General features: G+C 39.3%; 1 protein-coding gene across 7 annotated transcripts in view; it reads left to right on the forward strand.

The window, feature by feature from the left end:
* Nucleotides 1–15249, forward strand: part of CPEB3 (cytoplasmic polyadenylation element binding protein 3) — a 177158-nt gene that overhangs the window by 55363 nt on the left and 106546 nt on the right. For 5 of the 7 annotated variants that reach the window (XM_067710007.1, XM_067710005.1, XM_067710004.1 and 2 more), the window contains exon 3: nucleotides 14166–14325. In XM_067710007.1, coding sequence (XP_067566108.1) covers nucleotides 14166–14325 — 160 coding nt within the window. The remainder of the gene's footprint in view (nucleotides 1–14165; nucleotides 14326–15249) is intronic. The other 2 variants (XM_067710009.1, XM_067710010.1) reach the window with 1 other exon arrangement.

Below are 15249 nucleotides of genomic sequence, written 5' to 3' on the forward strand. Positions count from 1 at the left end.
AATAAGAAGTTACCATACAACTCTTTTTCACACACACACACACCCCACACCAGGAATGGTAGAAAAATAATGGTTAGATAATAACAGAAATGAGAATTATTAACTAGGAATGATTATCCACCTTGATGCAGAAGAGCACAATGGTTTTAAGGTCCAGAATTGCCTGGGTTTGACTCCTGTCTCAGATACTTTCTGTTTGTTATCTTTTTGCCTCAGTTTTTTCCTAAAATGAGATAATAATAGTATTTACCACCACAGACTCTTATGAGGAAGAAATGAATTGAAACATGTAAAGTGTTTAAAACTGTACTGGGCACATAGCCAGTATCAATCAGTTCTGCTATTATTTAATTACAGGAGTTTTTGTTAGCCCTGTTGCTGGTTTAATAAGAAGAGAAAGTTTCTGGGATATGTTGAAGTGGAATCGGGCATGCTAAGTAAGACTCAAAAGAACACCCTAGGGCTTCCCTGGTGGTGCAGTGGTTAAGAATCTGCCTGCCAATGCAGGGGACACGGATTCCAGCCCTGGTCTGGGGCGATCCCACATGCCGCGGAGCAGCTAAGCCCGTGTGCCACAACTACTGAGCCTGCTCTCTAGAGCCTGTGTGCCACAACTACTGAAGCCCACGTGCCTAGAGCCCGTGCTCTGCAACAAGAGAAGCCACCACAATGAGAAGCCCACGCACCGCAACGAAGAGTAGCCCCCGCTCGACGCAACTAAAGGAAGCCCGTGTGCAGCAACGAAGACCCAAAGCAGCGCCCCCCCGCAAAAAAACCAAAAGACCCTAATGAGGTTCAGATGAGCAAAGGTGTATGAAAATGCTTTCAGAGATGTAAAGTGCTCTATAAATAAAAGGTAATAAGAGGAAATCAGATTATTTGTTGCCTTAGTATGCTAGAGAATGAATATTTGCAGATCTAACTTAACAGATAATGGTAAAATTCCCCTCTAGATCCCCAAATTTGACTACCAGGGAAAAGATTTAAGGCCACAAAAAAAAAGTCTTTAAAATAAACTTGGACTCTTTTGTGGTAGAATATTATTCTGAAATTGGGCACATTCACCCACAAATTAACCTGATGGTCCTGGAGAAATGGTTTCCTAAGCTACATCGTTAATGTTAATAGTATTTACAAACAAGTCTTATCTATTTATAGCCTATAGCATATATTTCCTTTGAAGAATCTCTTCTAGGGTCCTTCCAAATTTCTTGAGGAAGTTGGACCCAGGTTTTTGTGCAAGTCTCTGTGCCTCTGGCCTTCCTTTTCTGGAAGCATATTTGATCTCTCTGTCATTTGTGCTCCCATAATTCCAAGCGCATAGCTCTGTCACTGCATTTACCTCATTATATAGTAAGTATCTGTAAACTAGACAGCTGGCTTATGGACAGACTATGTATGCCTCACTTAACCTTTTAATCTTTAATGCTTGGCATATTAAAGTTTTCAATAAATATATGTGGAATAAATGAAGAAAGAGTAAAACAGCCCTCAGCACACTTGGCAAAATCTTGTTAGCACTAACATTTGAAAGTGATAAAGAAAGCTGTTCTTCTAAGAAATATTCTGTGATGTAGATATTTTAGAAATTCTGATTGAACTTCCCTTAATCTAAATTATTGCATTTTACTGTATAATCTCTAAAGTACCTTAAACTAGCGTGACTAGAATGATACAGGCTTCATTTTGAACTAAATTTTTTTAACTTTCCAAATACCAAATATTTTAATAAATGTAGATGCTTTGCATTTTAGGTACTTTAATGTGTTCACCTTAAATGTGGTAACATTTAAATGGAAGATTAGGCTAAGGGTTTATAGATGTTCTTTTCTTCCTGGAATTCTTACATAACAAATGATTTGTGTGTGGTTAGCCTTCTTCAAGGATTACCTGATTTGTATTAAGAACTGAATTTAAGATTTAGTTTCCTCATCTGTAAAATAGAGATTATAATATCTATCACATAGGACACTTGTAAAGATTAAATAAAATAATGCACTAAAGTACTCAGCACAGAGTCCAGCATATATTATCTGTTATATGGTAGCTATGACCGAATACATTCTACAAGGCTTATTATGAAAAACAGTATACCTCCGTTTCCCTTTCTACAGAGGCAGATTGGTAGCTATTTTTATAAACCAGCACTATCTTATGTCAGAGACAGTCGGGCATAAAGGGGGAGTAAGCCTGTTCAAATTCAGAAAGAATAAAGCTTTGAAAATGGTTAAGACAGGGCTTTTGACCATATTATCCTATTATATTTGTTTGGTTACTCAGTCTGTTTTTATTATTGGTCTCATCTGGAATCGGATGAGATTGTACAATAAACTTGAGAAGCAGGGTTTGTTTTTTTTTCCCTCCAGTATTTTGTATTAGAATTCTTTAAATGCATACTGAAATAGAGAAAAACAGCAAAACATAACAAGATAACATGACATAGATATGGTCTTAGCAATAACTTTTTTGAGATTGCTTTATATAATTTAGGGAATTCAACAATTATTTTGTTTTTTAATATAGTGAAGATAATAGAAAAGATTAATATATAGCTTAATAATATAATTTATTGTTGCCTTATGCATGGTAGCTTTAAATGTTCTGGTTCTGTGTAAATATTTTATTTGTTGATGATTTTTTTTTTTTTTTTTTTTTTTGCGGTACGCGGGCCTCTCACTGCCATGGCCTCTCCTGTTGTGGAGCACAGGCTCCAGATGCGCAGGCTCAGCCGCCTTGGCTCACGGGCCCAGCTGCTCCGCGGCACGTGGGATCCTCCCGGACCGGGGCACGAACCCGCCTCCCCCGCATCGGCAGGCGGACTCCCAACCACTGCACCACCAGGGAAGCCCGATGATTTTTTTTATTGTGGTAAAATATACAAAGGAGGTTTTTTTGTGGTTTGTTTTTTGTTTGTTTTCCCTTCTGCCATTAGAAGAGAGGGGTTTGGAAACTGAGAAAAAAATAATACTTCTCTTCTTCTGGTTCCAGTCCATCAACGTGGAGTGAATTTTTTTGGTACTCATCATGTTCCTTGCTTAGAAAATAAACACACAGCACATTGGTGACCTCTCCAGTGGTGGCCAGGGAGTGACAGTGAAAAGCTATATTCCATAGCTCTTAATCTGTGTGTATGCTGGGCACGGCATCATCTGCTGGGCACAGCGTCATCTGTTGGTTTCTGAAGTGGGAAGAACCCTAAACAGGTGCTAGCCCAAACTGGCAGAGTTGTTACTTTATTGCTTTCATTGCCATAGGACTATTTGCATAAAAGCAGCTGTGTTTTGCTGATCAGTTTTTAAATACAGGGATCAAAGGATAACGGGGCTACAGCAGAAGCGTTCACATTGCAGCCCCTGTCAGATTCTGGTGAATCTGCGAATTCTGCTGTGTTGCCTCACCTAACCATTGAAGCCAAACAGCAGTTGAAATGAATAGAAGCAGGGCATACTTTGGTGTTTATGGATATAGCTGTCTTTTATAGTCTAATAGTGCCTTTAGGTAGATGCTGGAGCATATCATTCTTTTTTTTTTTTTAGCTTTTTAAGTTTTAATTTTATTTTTGGCTGCGTCGGGTCTTAGTTGTGGGATCTTCGTTGTAGCACGTGGAATCTTTCATTTTGGCGCATGGGTTTCTCTCTTGTGGTGCGTGGGCTCCAGAGTGTGTGGGCTCTGTAGTTTGCGGCATGCGGGGTCAGTAGTTGTGGTGCACGGGGCTTAGTTGCCCCGCAGCATGTGGGATCTTAGTTTCCTGACCAGGGATCAAACTTGCCTCCTCTGCACTGGAAGGTGGATTCTTAACCACTGGACCACCAGGGAAGTCCCTGGAGCATATCATTCTTTTTTTTTTTTTTTTTTTTTTTTGCGGGACGCGGGCCTCTCACTGTTGTGGCCTCTCCTGTTGTGGAGCACAGGCTCCGGACGTGCAGGCTCAGCGGCCATGGCTCACGGGCCCAGCCGCTCCGCGGCATGTGGGATCTTCCTGGATCGGGGCACAAACCCATGTCCCCTGCATCGGCAGGCGGACTCTCAAACACTGCGCCGCCAGGGAAGCCCAGCATATCATTCTTAAAAGGTTATAAATGGGATGATCTGAGTCTCTGAAGGACAGAGTACATCACTATAAGACAGGAACCTCTGGGATTAAAAAAAACTCATCAGAAACAATAGACATGAAAAGATGCTGTTTGTGGTTAATATAGCTAATAACTGCTTGTAGGTCTCTGGGGGAATATTACAGACATCCTTAGAAATATAAATGATACATATTGTGACGATAGATGGCATTAGTTATTTGCCAGTTATTTACTGGCCGTACGGTTGCCTTTTGAACTTTACTACTATGTGGTTTAGGTTTAATTACCTGGATCCTTCAGTGGCTCCTGAATGGAACAGCTGGAGTCAAGACTTCGCCTTCTTTCAATTATAGCTCAAGAAAGTTATTAGGTCTCCTGTCCTGTAACTAAAGTAAATGATTTGTAGGTAGAATCATAGTTCCTATTAAAACCTTAGGAAAGCTTTATTCTTTCTTTAAATAATAGCTTTATTGAGATATAATGCATATACCATGAAATTCATTCACCCTTTTAAAGTATACAATGCAGTGGCTTTTAATATATTTACAAAGTGTGTGTCAGTCATTACTATCTAATTTTAGAACATTTTCCTCATCCCCAAAAGAAACCTGTACCCATTAGGTTTCACTCCCCATTTCCCTCCTGACTTTCCTAGCCCTAGGCTATGACCAATCTACTTTCTGTCTCTGGATAATTTGCCTGTTTTGGACATCTCATATAATTGGAATTATACAACATGTGATTCTTTGTGACTGGCTTCTTTCACTTATCATAGTATTTTTAAGGTTCATCCATGTTATAGCATATCAGTAGTTCATTTTTTTTATTGCTGAATAATATTCAATCATATGGATATACCACAATTTGTTTTATCTGGTCACCAGTTGATGGGCATTTGCGTAGTTTCCAGTTTTTGGAAAATATAAATAAAGTTGTTTTATGAAGTTTTTATAAACATTTGTACAAAGATTTTTGTATGGACGTATGTTTTTATTTACCTTAGGTAAGTTCTTAGGAGTGAGGTTGCTAGGTTGTATTGTTAAGTGTATGTTTAACTTTATAATTAACTCCCAAATTGTTTTTCCAAAGTGGCAGTACCATTTTGCATTCCCACCAGCAATTTTTGAGACTTCTGGTTGTTCCACATCCTAGTCAGCATTTGGAATTGTCGGGTTTTTTTGTTTTGCTTTGTTTGAGATTTTAGCCATTCTAATAGGTGCACAGTTGTTAGTTTTGTTTGTTTGTTTGTTTTTTCCGGTACGCGAGCCTCTCACTGTTGTGGCCTCTCCTGTTGCGGAGCACAGGCTCCGGACACGCAGGCTCAGTGGCCATGCCTCACGGGCCCAGCCGCTCCGCGGCATGTGGGATCTTCCCGGACTGGGGCACGAACCCGTGTCCCCTGCATCGGCAGGCGGACTCTCAACCACTGCGCCACCAGGGAAGCCCACAGTTGTTAGTTTTAAATGAAAATCTTACAGTATGGAACCATCAGGAGGATGATTTTAAATGCAAAGCAAGCATTTACTGAATGCCTGTTATATGCCAGGCCCTCTACTGAGTGATGGAAATACGGAGAAATAAGATATATCTCTGCTCCCATGGAAGTTACAGTTTATTGAGGATGTCAGGCATTATTGCTAACTATCTGGGGTTAAGATATTGGGGAGGGGATCACCAGTAGAGTTCAACTATACCTAGAAGTGGGCAGTTTTGTGGAAGGATTTTGACATTTATGATCAGTAAAAAGAAAACAATATGAGGAACCTTATGTACCTTTGCATAATGTTCTAAGATAGGTTTTGGTCGTGAAGGTCAAGCTCTTCCTACGTTATCATGTCCAATAATCAGGACCTAATAAGCTGCTTGGGATAATATTCTGATGCTTAACAGTTTGGGGGCAACACCAGCTGGTCACATATGCACAATAACCAGGGAAAGGGGAACTTTAATTTTTTGTAGACATTGGAACCTGCTCTTTTGACCCCTGTAGTTACTGTTTTCCCTTTCTGTGTCCGTCCTAGGTCTGGCTTTCTGCCTTTTACCTCACACACTGCTAAACTGTATAATCACTCCTTTTAAGAGTGCATATGGTGGGGGCTTCCCTGGTGATGCAGTGGTTAAGAATCCGTCTGCCAATTCAGGGGACACGGGTTCAAGCCCTGGACTGGGAAGATCCCACATGCCATGGAGCAACTAAGCCCGTGCACCACAACTACTGAGCCTACACTCTAGAGCCTGTGAGCCACTACTGAGCCCACGTGCCACAACTACTGAAGCCCATGTGCCTAGAGCCCGTGCTCTGCAACAAAAGAAGCCACCGCAATGAGAAGCCGGCACACTGCAACGAAGAGTAGCCCCTGCTCGCTACAACTAGAGAAGGCCCACACACAGCAACAAAGACCCACCGCAGCCAAAAATAAATAAATAAAATAAATAAATTTATATAAATAAATAAATAAAAGTGCATATGGGGACTTCCCTGGTGGTCAAGTGGTAAGGAATCTGCTTTCCAGTGCAGGGGATGCAGGTTCGATGCCTGGTCAGGTAACTAAGATCCACATGCTGTGGGGCAACTAAGCCCATGTGCTTCAAGTAGAGGCCGCAACTACAGAGCTCAGGTGCTCTGGAACCCGCGCGCCACAACTATAGAGCCCACATGCCCTGGAGCCTGCATGCCACAATAAATAAATAAATAATAAATGTTAAAAAAAAAAAAAGTGCATGTGTACTTAGCTCTGAACTGTTTACCACAGTCAGAAGTGGTAGCAATAGGCATTTGTACTTTTTGTCCAGTTGACCCCTTCAGCATTCACCCAGCTAGATCTGGCCTCAGTATGAAGGTCATTTCAGGTGAATAAGATTCCAAGAGCCATGTTTCCCTATGTTTGATAAACTGGGCCTCTTATCGGACCTGTGTGGCAAACAGTTGAGAAGAGCTGTGAAGGAAGGTTGGAGGTGGCATGGAGCGGGAAGAGACTATGAAATTGCTGGGTCGCGCCTCAAGTTGTCATGCTCATCTAATTTTTGAGCATCTCTCAGAGCAGGTCAAACTATTTTTTGCTTTCTTTTTTTTTTTGTGGTACGCGGGCCTCTCACTGTTGTGGCCTCTCCCGTTGCGGAGCACAGGCTCTGGACGCGCAGGCTCAGCGGCCATGGCTCATGGGCCCAGCCGCTCCACGGCATGTGTGATCTTCCTGGACTGGGCCATGGACCTGTGTCCCTTGCATCGGCAGGCAGACTCTCAACCACTGCGCCACGGGGGAAGCCCCATTTTTTGCTTTCTTAAAAACTTCTCAAGAACCTTAGCTTCGTTTGCTGTTATACAGCAAGGAAAAATATGATCTGATAAAAAGTTTAAAGTGATTGGAAGTCATTCTCCTGAAGGAAAAGATGAGAGTCAGGATTTCTTTGTGTACGGCTATATCCTCTAAATTCTTGAGAATTTCTTTCATGGAAGACTGAGTTTAACAATAATGTTAAAAAATATCAAAATTCATAGCAGGTGCTGATCAATTTTTTTTTTTTTTCTGAAGACCGAAAAGCAAGAGAGAGTTCAACTTTGTAAGGACTTTAGGTTGGCTATAAGGAGCATTTGCTTGCTATTGAGGGACTGAAGGAGAGTCTACAATCAACGTTTTCCAGAGAGCTGCAAATATGATAGTCTCATTTGGGATGGTTAAAATTTACCATTGACTGAAGGACTTGCTACCTACTGAAGATGGGATGAAAATCTGCATTTGAAAAGTTTTTTTTTTTCTCTTCCCCATAGGTTAGCGACATTGATTTTCTTTTATTTGGGAAAGGTTTTAATCTTCGGGCAAATGTTTGTCAAGCTGCTCGGTACTATAGTAAAGTTCAGTTTGATACAGGAACCTCATGCTTTTGATAGGTTCTGACAAATAACAGCAGTAATTGGTTTAGAACTATAAATTCCTAGACTTCTACTTTGTGATACATAGAAATTTTATATTACTAGTCATCTAACTGTTTCCTGCCCCTATCTAGTGTTTGTTATTAAATGTTTTGTCTGTTCTTTCTGGTACTCTTAAGCATATTCTGAGCTTGAACTCACTACATGTTGATCTTTTGGATATATTGCCTCTGAGTTTTACTCAGGGCTGGCAGGTTCTATAGATCCTTATGTTTCATTAGTAGTGGTGTCCTTCATAGAAATCAGGGATCAGGAAACGACTGTGCCAAAATAGACCATGCATGGATGAGATGCAATTAAAGGAGCAGAACAGAAATTTTGAGGAAATTGAGGGATAGGAAAGAAATCTCAAAATCAGAAATTATTTTATAGAATATACACTGAGATGATTACTTGGTTCTTTTAACATACTCACTATGCATTTACCCTGTAGGAGGCATGTGTGTATAGTTGGGTGGGGGAGAGGCAAGAACATATATTAAAAGGGACCTACCTCAGAAGCACAATATTGGTCAAAGAAAGCAAGTTGCAGAACAGTATGCGTATTTTTACATTTAGGAAAAACATAAAACAATATATATTTTCTACGTATATGTGTGTCTGCGTCCATATATATATATGTATATGTGTGTGTGTGTGTGTGTGTGTATATATTTTAACATCTGAAAGAATATGTGCCAAATGTATATAATGGTCTGAAGAGAGTGCAAGAAGGCAGGAGGATTGGAGACTTTTGCTTTTTCTATAATAATCATTGTGTGTGTGTTTGAGAAGAATACGTTCATATTTTAATTATGTAATTAAATATCCATTTAAAAATAAAGAATATTCATTACCCTTAAACAATGTTTATAGTGTAGGTGGGGAACTGAGATAGTTTCAAATAATGTAAACTAATTAGAAAATAAAAGCAGTAGGGTAGAAATTCAGGAATGGCTAGTTTTGTGGGTTAATTCTCTTTTATGGGTTGAATACACTTAACTTTGAAATGTTTTATCTATATGTACATATATTGAAGCCATATGATAAATAGAAAAACCTTCCTTCAGGAATTCCTCCTCTTTTTTTTCTGTATCATTTCACAACCGCATTTATCCTTTGCTAATAACACTTTCAAACATCTATCCTCCTTTTGACTTTTTATCTTGTCTGTGCCCCTTTGTTCCCAGCCAGGCTCCCATTGTTTATGGGACACACGGCAACTGATCAGTGTAGAGCATTGGAGCATTACTGGTGTGGACTTGAAAGTCACAGACCTGGGTTCACATCCTGACTTCTGACCAGCTTTGTGACTTTGAGCAGTTATATAACCATGATTAATTTTATCATTTGGTTCCAGAGCTGCTTTTTTCTTCAGATGTTCTTGGCCCCTTGCAGCTTTGACCTTATATCTCTAGGAGAGGAAATGTCTGGGGATAAGCCAGAAAGGGTAGAAAAGAGTCCTGGATTTCTCTCCCAAGAAAAAGGCAGGTGAATGGGGTAGGGCTGGTAGAGGCAGGCCTGGGGCTGTCCTGGAGGGTAGATCAAGCTACTACTTGAATTTAACTGGTTGTCAGTAGAACAAGGGTCATTGACCAAGGGCAAGTGAGGGTTAGGTTGCCTGTGTGGAAGGGTGGGATAAAAGAGTCCTGTCTCTGATTGTGTCAGTATTAGGCTGAAGTGGGTGTTTGTGAAAAGCATTTAAGGTGAAGAGAGTAGGAGGAAGTCAAGGAAGCAGTACACTGGGAGTCCTTAAGAGCACAGTCTGGATTTAGCTGAGTCCTGGCTCTGCCTCTTACTAGCCTTGTAACCTTGAGCCAGTTACTTATCTCTTCAAGATTTAATTGCTTAATTTATAAAATGGGGATAAAAGTTACCTACCTCATAGGGTTGTGAGGGAATACATTTAGCATTCTTAGAACAGTGCCAGGCACGTATTAAGTACTTGATAAATTTATAAATATTAAGTCAAGCTAGGGGAAGAAGGAAAGCAGGCCTAATGAACTGTATAGTGGGGGTGGCTGCCTCTATGTACATCTAACTGATGACATCTGTCCTTCGTTACCTCCAGATAAAAGAGTCAATAATAGGAATCATTATTTTTTTTTTTCCGGTACGTGGGCCTCTCACTGTTGTAGCCTCTCCCGCTGCGGAGCACAGGCTCTGGACGCGCAGGCTCAGTGGCCATGGCTCACGGGCCCAGCCGCTCCACAGCATGTGGGATCCTCCCGGACCGGGGCACGAACCCGTGTCCCCTGCATCGGCTGGTGGACTCTCAACCACTGCACCACCAGGGAAGCCCAAGGAATCATTATTTATACATGTTCTAATACTTCCTGATGTGTTTGCTTGTTCAAAACACACTTAAAAAGATGTTTTCCTTATTTGTTATTCCCTATACCTGGAAACAAAACTTATGAAAAAGAAAGACTTTAAATGATTATTTGCCACTTGTAACCTTTGCTGTTAAATGATAAATTGCGGGCTTGTTTTCTCTATGCATAGTTTCTGTTCAATTTCACTGCAGATGTTTTAGTTTTTCTGTCTTTTTTGTTTTTTCTTTCCAGTTAATCAGTTATTTCAGCAACATTTACTACTTACAAAACTAAGAAGGATGAATCGTATACAAATATAAATTGATGAAACATAGAATTAATTTTAGTGAGAAAATAAGTTTCTCAGTACTTATTGAAGTTTGTTCAGTTAAGAAGCCTACGCAAATTCTATTGTGCATTTCACGTGTTTCATCTGTTGAGCACTAGTGAACCCTGTTAGGTTAGCATCCATGAACCTCTAGGTTCTAAAATCTATGTTCCAGTACCCTGAGGTAGCATCACAGAAGTCTCTTGGTGTTTTCCCTAATATTCCAGTAGCCACCACAGTACAGATGCCTTGTTGTACGTTTGTCATATAGCACTGAAAACAACCATAAAAAGAGAATTATCACCCCCATTTTATAAATGTAGATAATCAAGGCTTAGAAACTTGTTCAGAGTGACATGCCAGCAAGTGGCAGAGCCAGAATTTGAAAATTAGTTGTCTGATTTCAAAGTTTGTCCTTTTAAAAACTAGGCCACCACCTGCTTCTCTCACCCACAATCAGTTGGAAGACTGCAAAGCTGACCCTTGGCAAAGTGGCCGGGCTTGTTTATTTCTTGCTGCTATCTAGTCTCTCCCATCACTTTACTGTCCCATTTTTGTGATCAGATTCATAAATGTAAAGGCTTAACTTGAAGAATCATCCAGTCCAGTGGCTCTCGAATCTAGCCAGTCATAGGAATCACCAGGACATTAATTTCTTTTAAAATTACAGTTAAGTTGGTTTTAGCCAGAGCCCAGGAACCTGCATTTTAACCATTCTACATGTGATTTTAACAGTCTGACAGGTTTGGGAACCACTTCAATTACATGAATCCCCTCCAAATACCCCCAGCAATTTTCCTGACAGGTAGTCATCTAATATCTGATAGTCTTCTGACAGGAACTCACTACCACCTTGCCAGGAAGGTTATTTCATTGGTAATTAGATGCAATGCTATGCTTCTATAGGGCTTTCATTTACTGTTCCATATGGATTGGATTAACTTCTTTGGACAGATTTTTATACTCCTTAGATACTGGCTTGGAGGTCAGATCCACATTTGAATCTTCTCTGAACCTTACCTTCCTTGTGTAAAAGGAGTATGTTATTATCCACCTTGAAGGATAATATCAAGAGTTAAATGAAAAAAATAAACTGTTCTGGCTGGAAAGGTACTAAAATCAGCCAGATTTTTTTTTTAGTTCTATAAAAAACTATAGTTTTTTTTATAGTTCCAAACAGCCTTTTTTTTATAGTTCCTTCACCTCATCAGCCTTTTTGGAAATAGTCCCACATCTGCAGGGTTCTAGTTAGAAGTGTGGATATGTATGATAGAAGGCGCTTAGACACATTCTGGGATTGTCAGTGCCAGAAATAGGCTGTCATTTTGACTACTCATCAGCACACTTTTTTACCTCTGGCTTTTTCTTTGGACAGAGAATGTGATACTCATTCTTAGGGGTACAAACTTGCATTTCTGGAAATTCAGCTTTACTCCATAAGTAATTGGAGTTTCCACTGATAACTTGAACCTAAAGCAAAACAAATGATGAGCAGCAAGACCCTAAAGGCAAAAGAAAAGACCTTCTTCAATTATATAGAGACCAAAACGGAGAACCAAAGAAAATATTCCATGTCTCTTCCTTATCCATCAGTAGAGATAGGTAACTGCTGAGTGTTAGTTAAAAAGGAAAAAAAATGGGGTGGAGGTAGAAAGGAGTTGGAGGGCAGCAGTAAAGAAAGAAACGTTGAGCACTTGCTTTTTGTCAAACATGATGTGAGTAAAATGAATACTTAAGTAATTTCACCCTAATCCTCACAGGTAAGATCCCAGTTTACCAATGAGAATACTGAAGACATTGAGAATAACTAAGACAAGCCTCATGCCTGGTTAAATGTCAGGTCCAGATTCAAGACACCTAGGATTTTACAGAATGTGATTTAAAAAAAAATGTATTATACACACACAAATATATGTTCTTTAAGAAATAGATGTGACTTAGTTTTTATTGTATACATTCCTTTGTTGAAACACCTGTCATGCTCTAATTTTAATTGGTTATGTCTCCCTCTACCAGTTACTTAAAAACAGGGACTAGGTTATAACATTCATCTCTGAATCACCAGGGCCCAGCCCTACACTTGTGCATTAAAGCCTTGTAAAAATGAAATATCTCTCTGTGGCATTTGATAACATCTGTGCCCTCCACCCCTACTCTTCATGTGTGAGTCAAAAAAATATATATATACTATTGGAAGGGATGTTATAAATAATCTAGCTCAATCCTTTCATTTGTATAAAGGGAGGAATTTCAGGCACAGACTAGAGATCATGATGTACCCAAAAGCTCCTAATTGATTGTAGTTCTAGCACTCTTGCGTTCTGGTTCTCTATTCAGGGCTCTTCTTCGGACCTGCATCCAAACTTACTGCATTCATTCATTCAGTAACCCTCTGGGTTCCTCCTCTGTGCTCAGAGCTGAGGAAGTGCCACCTTCCTTTCTGCCTCCCTGGATGGATATACAGCCATGCTTTCCAGAAACCAGAAGAAAACAGCTTCCCAAGATTTTAAGGCTTAAACTAGAAAATGATCACTGTAGCTGAGATTTTTACCTGTTGTATCCCTTTTTGCTCATCAAGGCAGTCATTCTGTTATTCTATTGCTCATAGGGGAGGAGAAGTGATCATTTGCAAAACTGGATAAAATTTTCAAGAGCCTGAAAATAATCTCTCGTTGTTGTGGTTTGATTCGGTGTGGTTTTTGATGTTTATGACTGTATTGCTTTTCTTTAGCAAAAGCAAACTAAATCTGTTCTATAGTATTAAGTTAGGCCATGAACTGCATTTCCTTTTAGGCTCAGACTACTAAAAATAATTTGTAGGTGTTGCTCTCCCATGGGCTTGAGTGAAATGCAGTAGAACAATTTATTTCTTCACTTAGTTTGTGTTAGCTCTCTGTTTTCAAAATGTTTTTGAATCTAACATCATGAAAACATACTACCTTGGGTTAAAGTTTTTTTCCTGTGAGTGCTTTTCAAAAGGTAGTTTTAGTACTTTGGACATATTTTAATTTTTATAAAGTATATGTAATGTATGGAACTTATCAGTAATAATTATTGAAGATACCCAATAAAATTACATTGAAACTACAGTCACCTTTTGATTTTTCAGGGAAGTAATTCTGTTTGTAGACTGAGAGTTCTTAGTTATGGTCTTCCTCTAGGGAAAAAAAAATCTATTCATTTGAATAGAGTATTCAGTTGATAGTAGAGGGAGGGGGGTGAAGCGTGGAGGGCAAAGCCAATTCACTTGACTCTTCCTTTTGAATTTACTTTTTTAGTTCATTTGAGAGAAAATTAGTCTGAAGTACTGGGACATATATATTAAATAATTATTAGGGTAAAGGATACAATTTAATTAATTATGGAAACTTGTATTAAACTTAATGTTGCCAAGTCATTATTCTTAATGAAAAGAATGTATTATTAAAACTACCTGGAATTTTGACTCATGTCATCAATCCATGGCAAGAAGCAAATGATATGGTTATTAATTTTATGAAGTAATTTTATGTATTGTCTTGTTCTGTTTTTATTTTTAGGACCGGAGTAGGCCCTATGACACTTTTAACTTGCACTCGTTGGAGAACTCCTTAATGGATATGATAAGGACTGATCATGAGCCTCTGAAAGGTAAACACTACCCTCCCAGTGGCCCACCAATGAGTTTCGCTGATATAATGTGGAGGAATCATTTTGCAGGTTAGGAATATTCATATGTCCATTCCTTGCTTGGTGTTTTAAACAAAAATCAGCTTTTTAATAATTGTGGTTTTGTTTTTGTTTCTTTTTTGTTTGTTTGTTTTTGTTTGCTTCTGTAAAGCATTGTGGAATGTATTTAAAGTTGATTTTTTTTAAACCTGGGTTCAGCTACCTACCATAATCAAGGTTGTTTGCTTTAATCATAATGTCTGGCAGAAGCATGTGTTGGGTAGCTGAGGTCGTGGTTTATAGCATGAGACCAGAAGCCAAATTTTTGGGGCTTTGTGCATTTGAAATGTTTAGCTGAACCTGGATAATTCATTTAAGTCCAAGTATACTGCAAGGAAGTATGAGATTTAATCTCCAAAGACTACTTCAGAAAACTTTGTAGAAAAGCGTTTCATTTTATTAAAATACAATCACTTTCCTAGTGTAGGAAATAACGCTACACAGACTTAAGAGCAGACAATGACCCTTTGCATTCTCTAAGGCTAAACACAAGGAAAGTGTTTTGGGTTAAATATAAGGCAGAAAGTCCCAAGGTCAGCAATATTAGGACTTCCTATATTTAGAGCCCGTGTAAATTCAGGATAGAGGCTGATGTTACATTCATGATTACAGATAGTTCTTATTATGCGGTATAGGACTTTTCAGGGGCCCTGTGATATTTTAAAATACTGAAATGGAAATTTTCTGTGGAAATAGCCACTGTACTTGGGTTTAGAGCCTAACTATCTGAAAACTGGAAGCGTTAGCCACAAGGATGCCTGTCTTATATGAACCCTTATGTCCTCTAGAGTTGTGAGGAATTTGATCCCCTCTGGTTCTCTGCAGGCTTTTATATAGGGTATGACTGACTGTGAACCTGATAGTCATTTCCTCATGCCACACCAAAAATCTATTTCATCATTTTCTTGTCACACT

Source organism: Pseudorca crassidens, chromosome 16 (assembly GCF_039906515.1).
Source record: "Pseudorca crassidens isolate mPseCra1 chromosome 16, mPseCra1.hap1, whole genome shotgun sequence".
Taxonomy (NCBI): Eukaryota; Metazoa; Chordata; class Mammalia; order Artiodactyla; family Delphinidae; genus Pseudorca; species Pseudorca crassidens.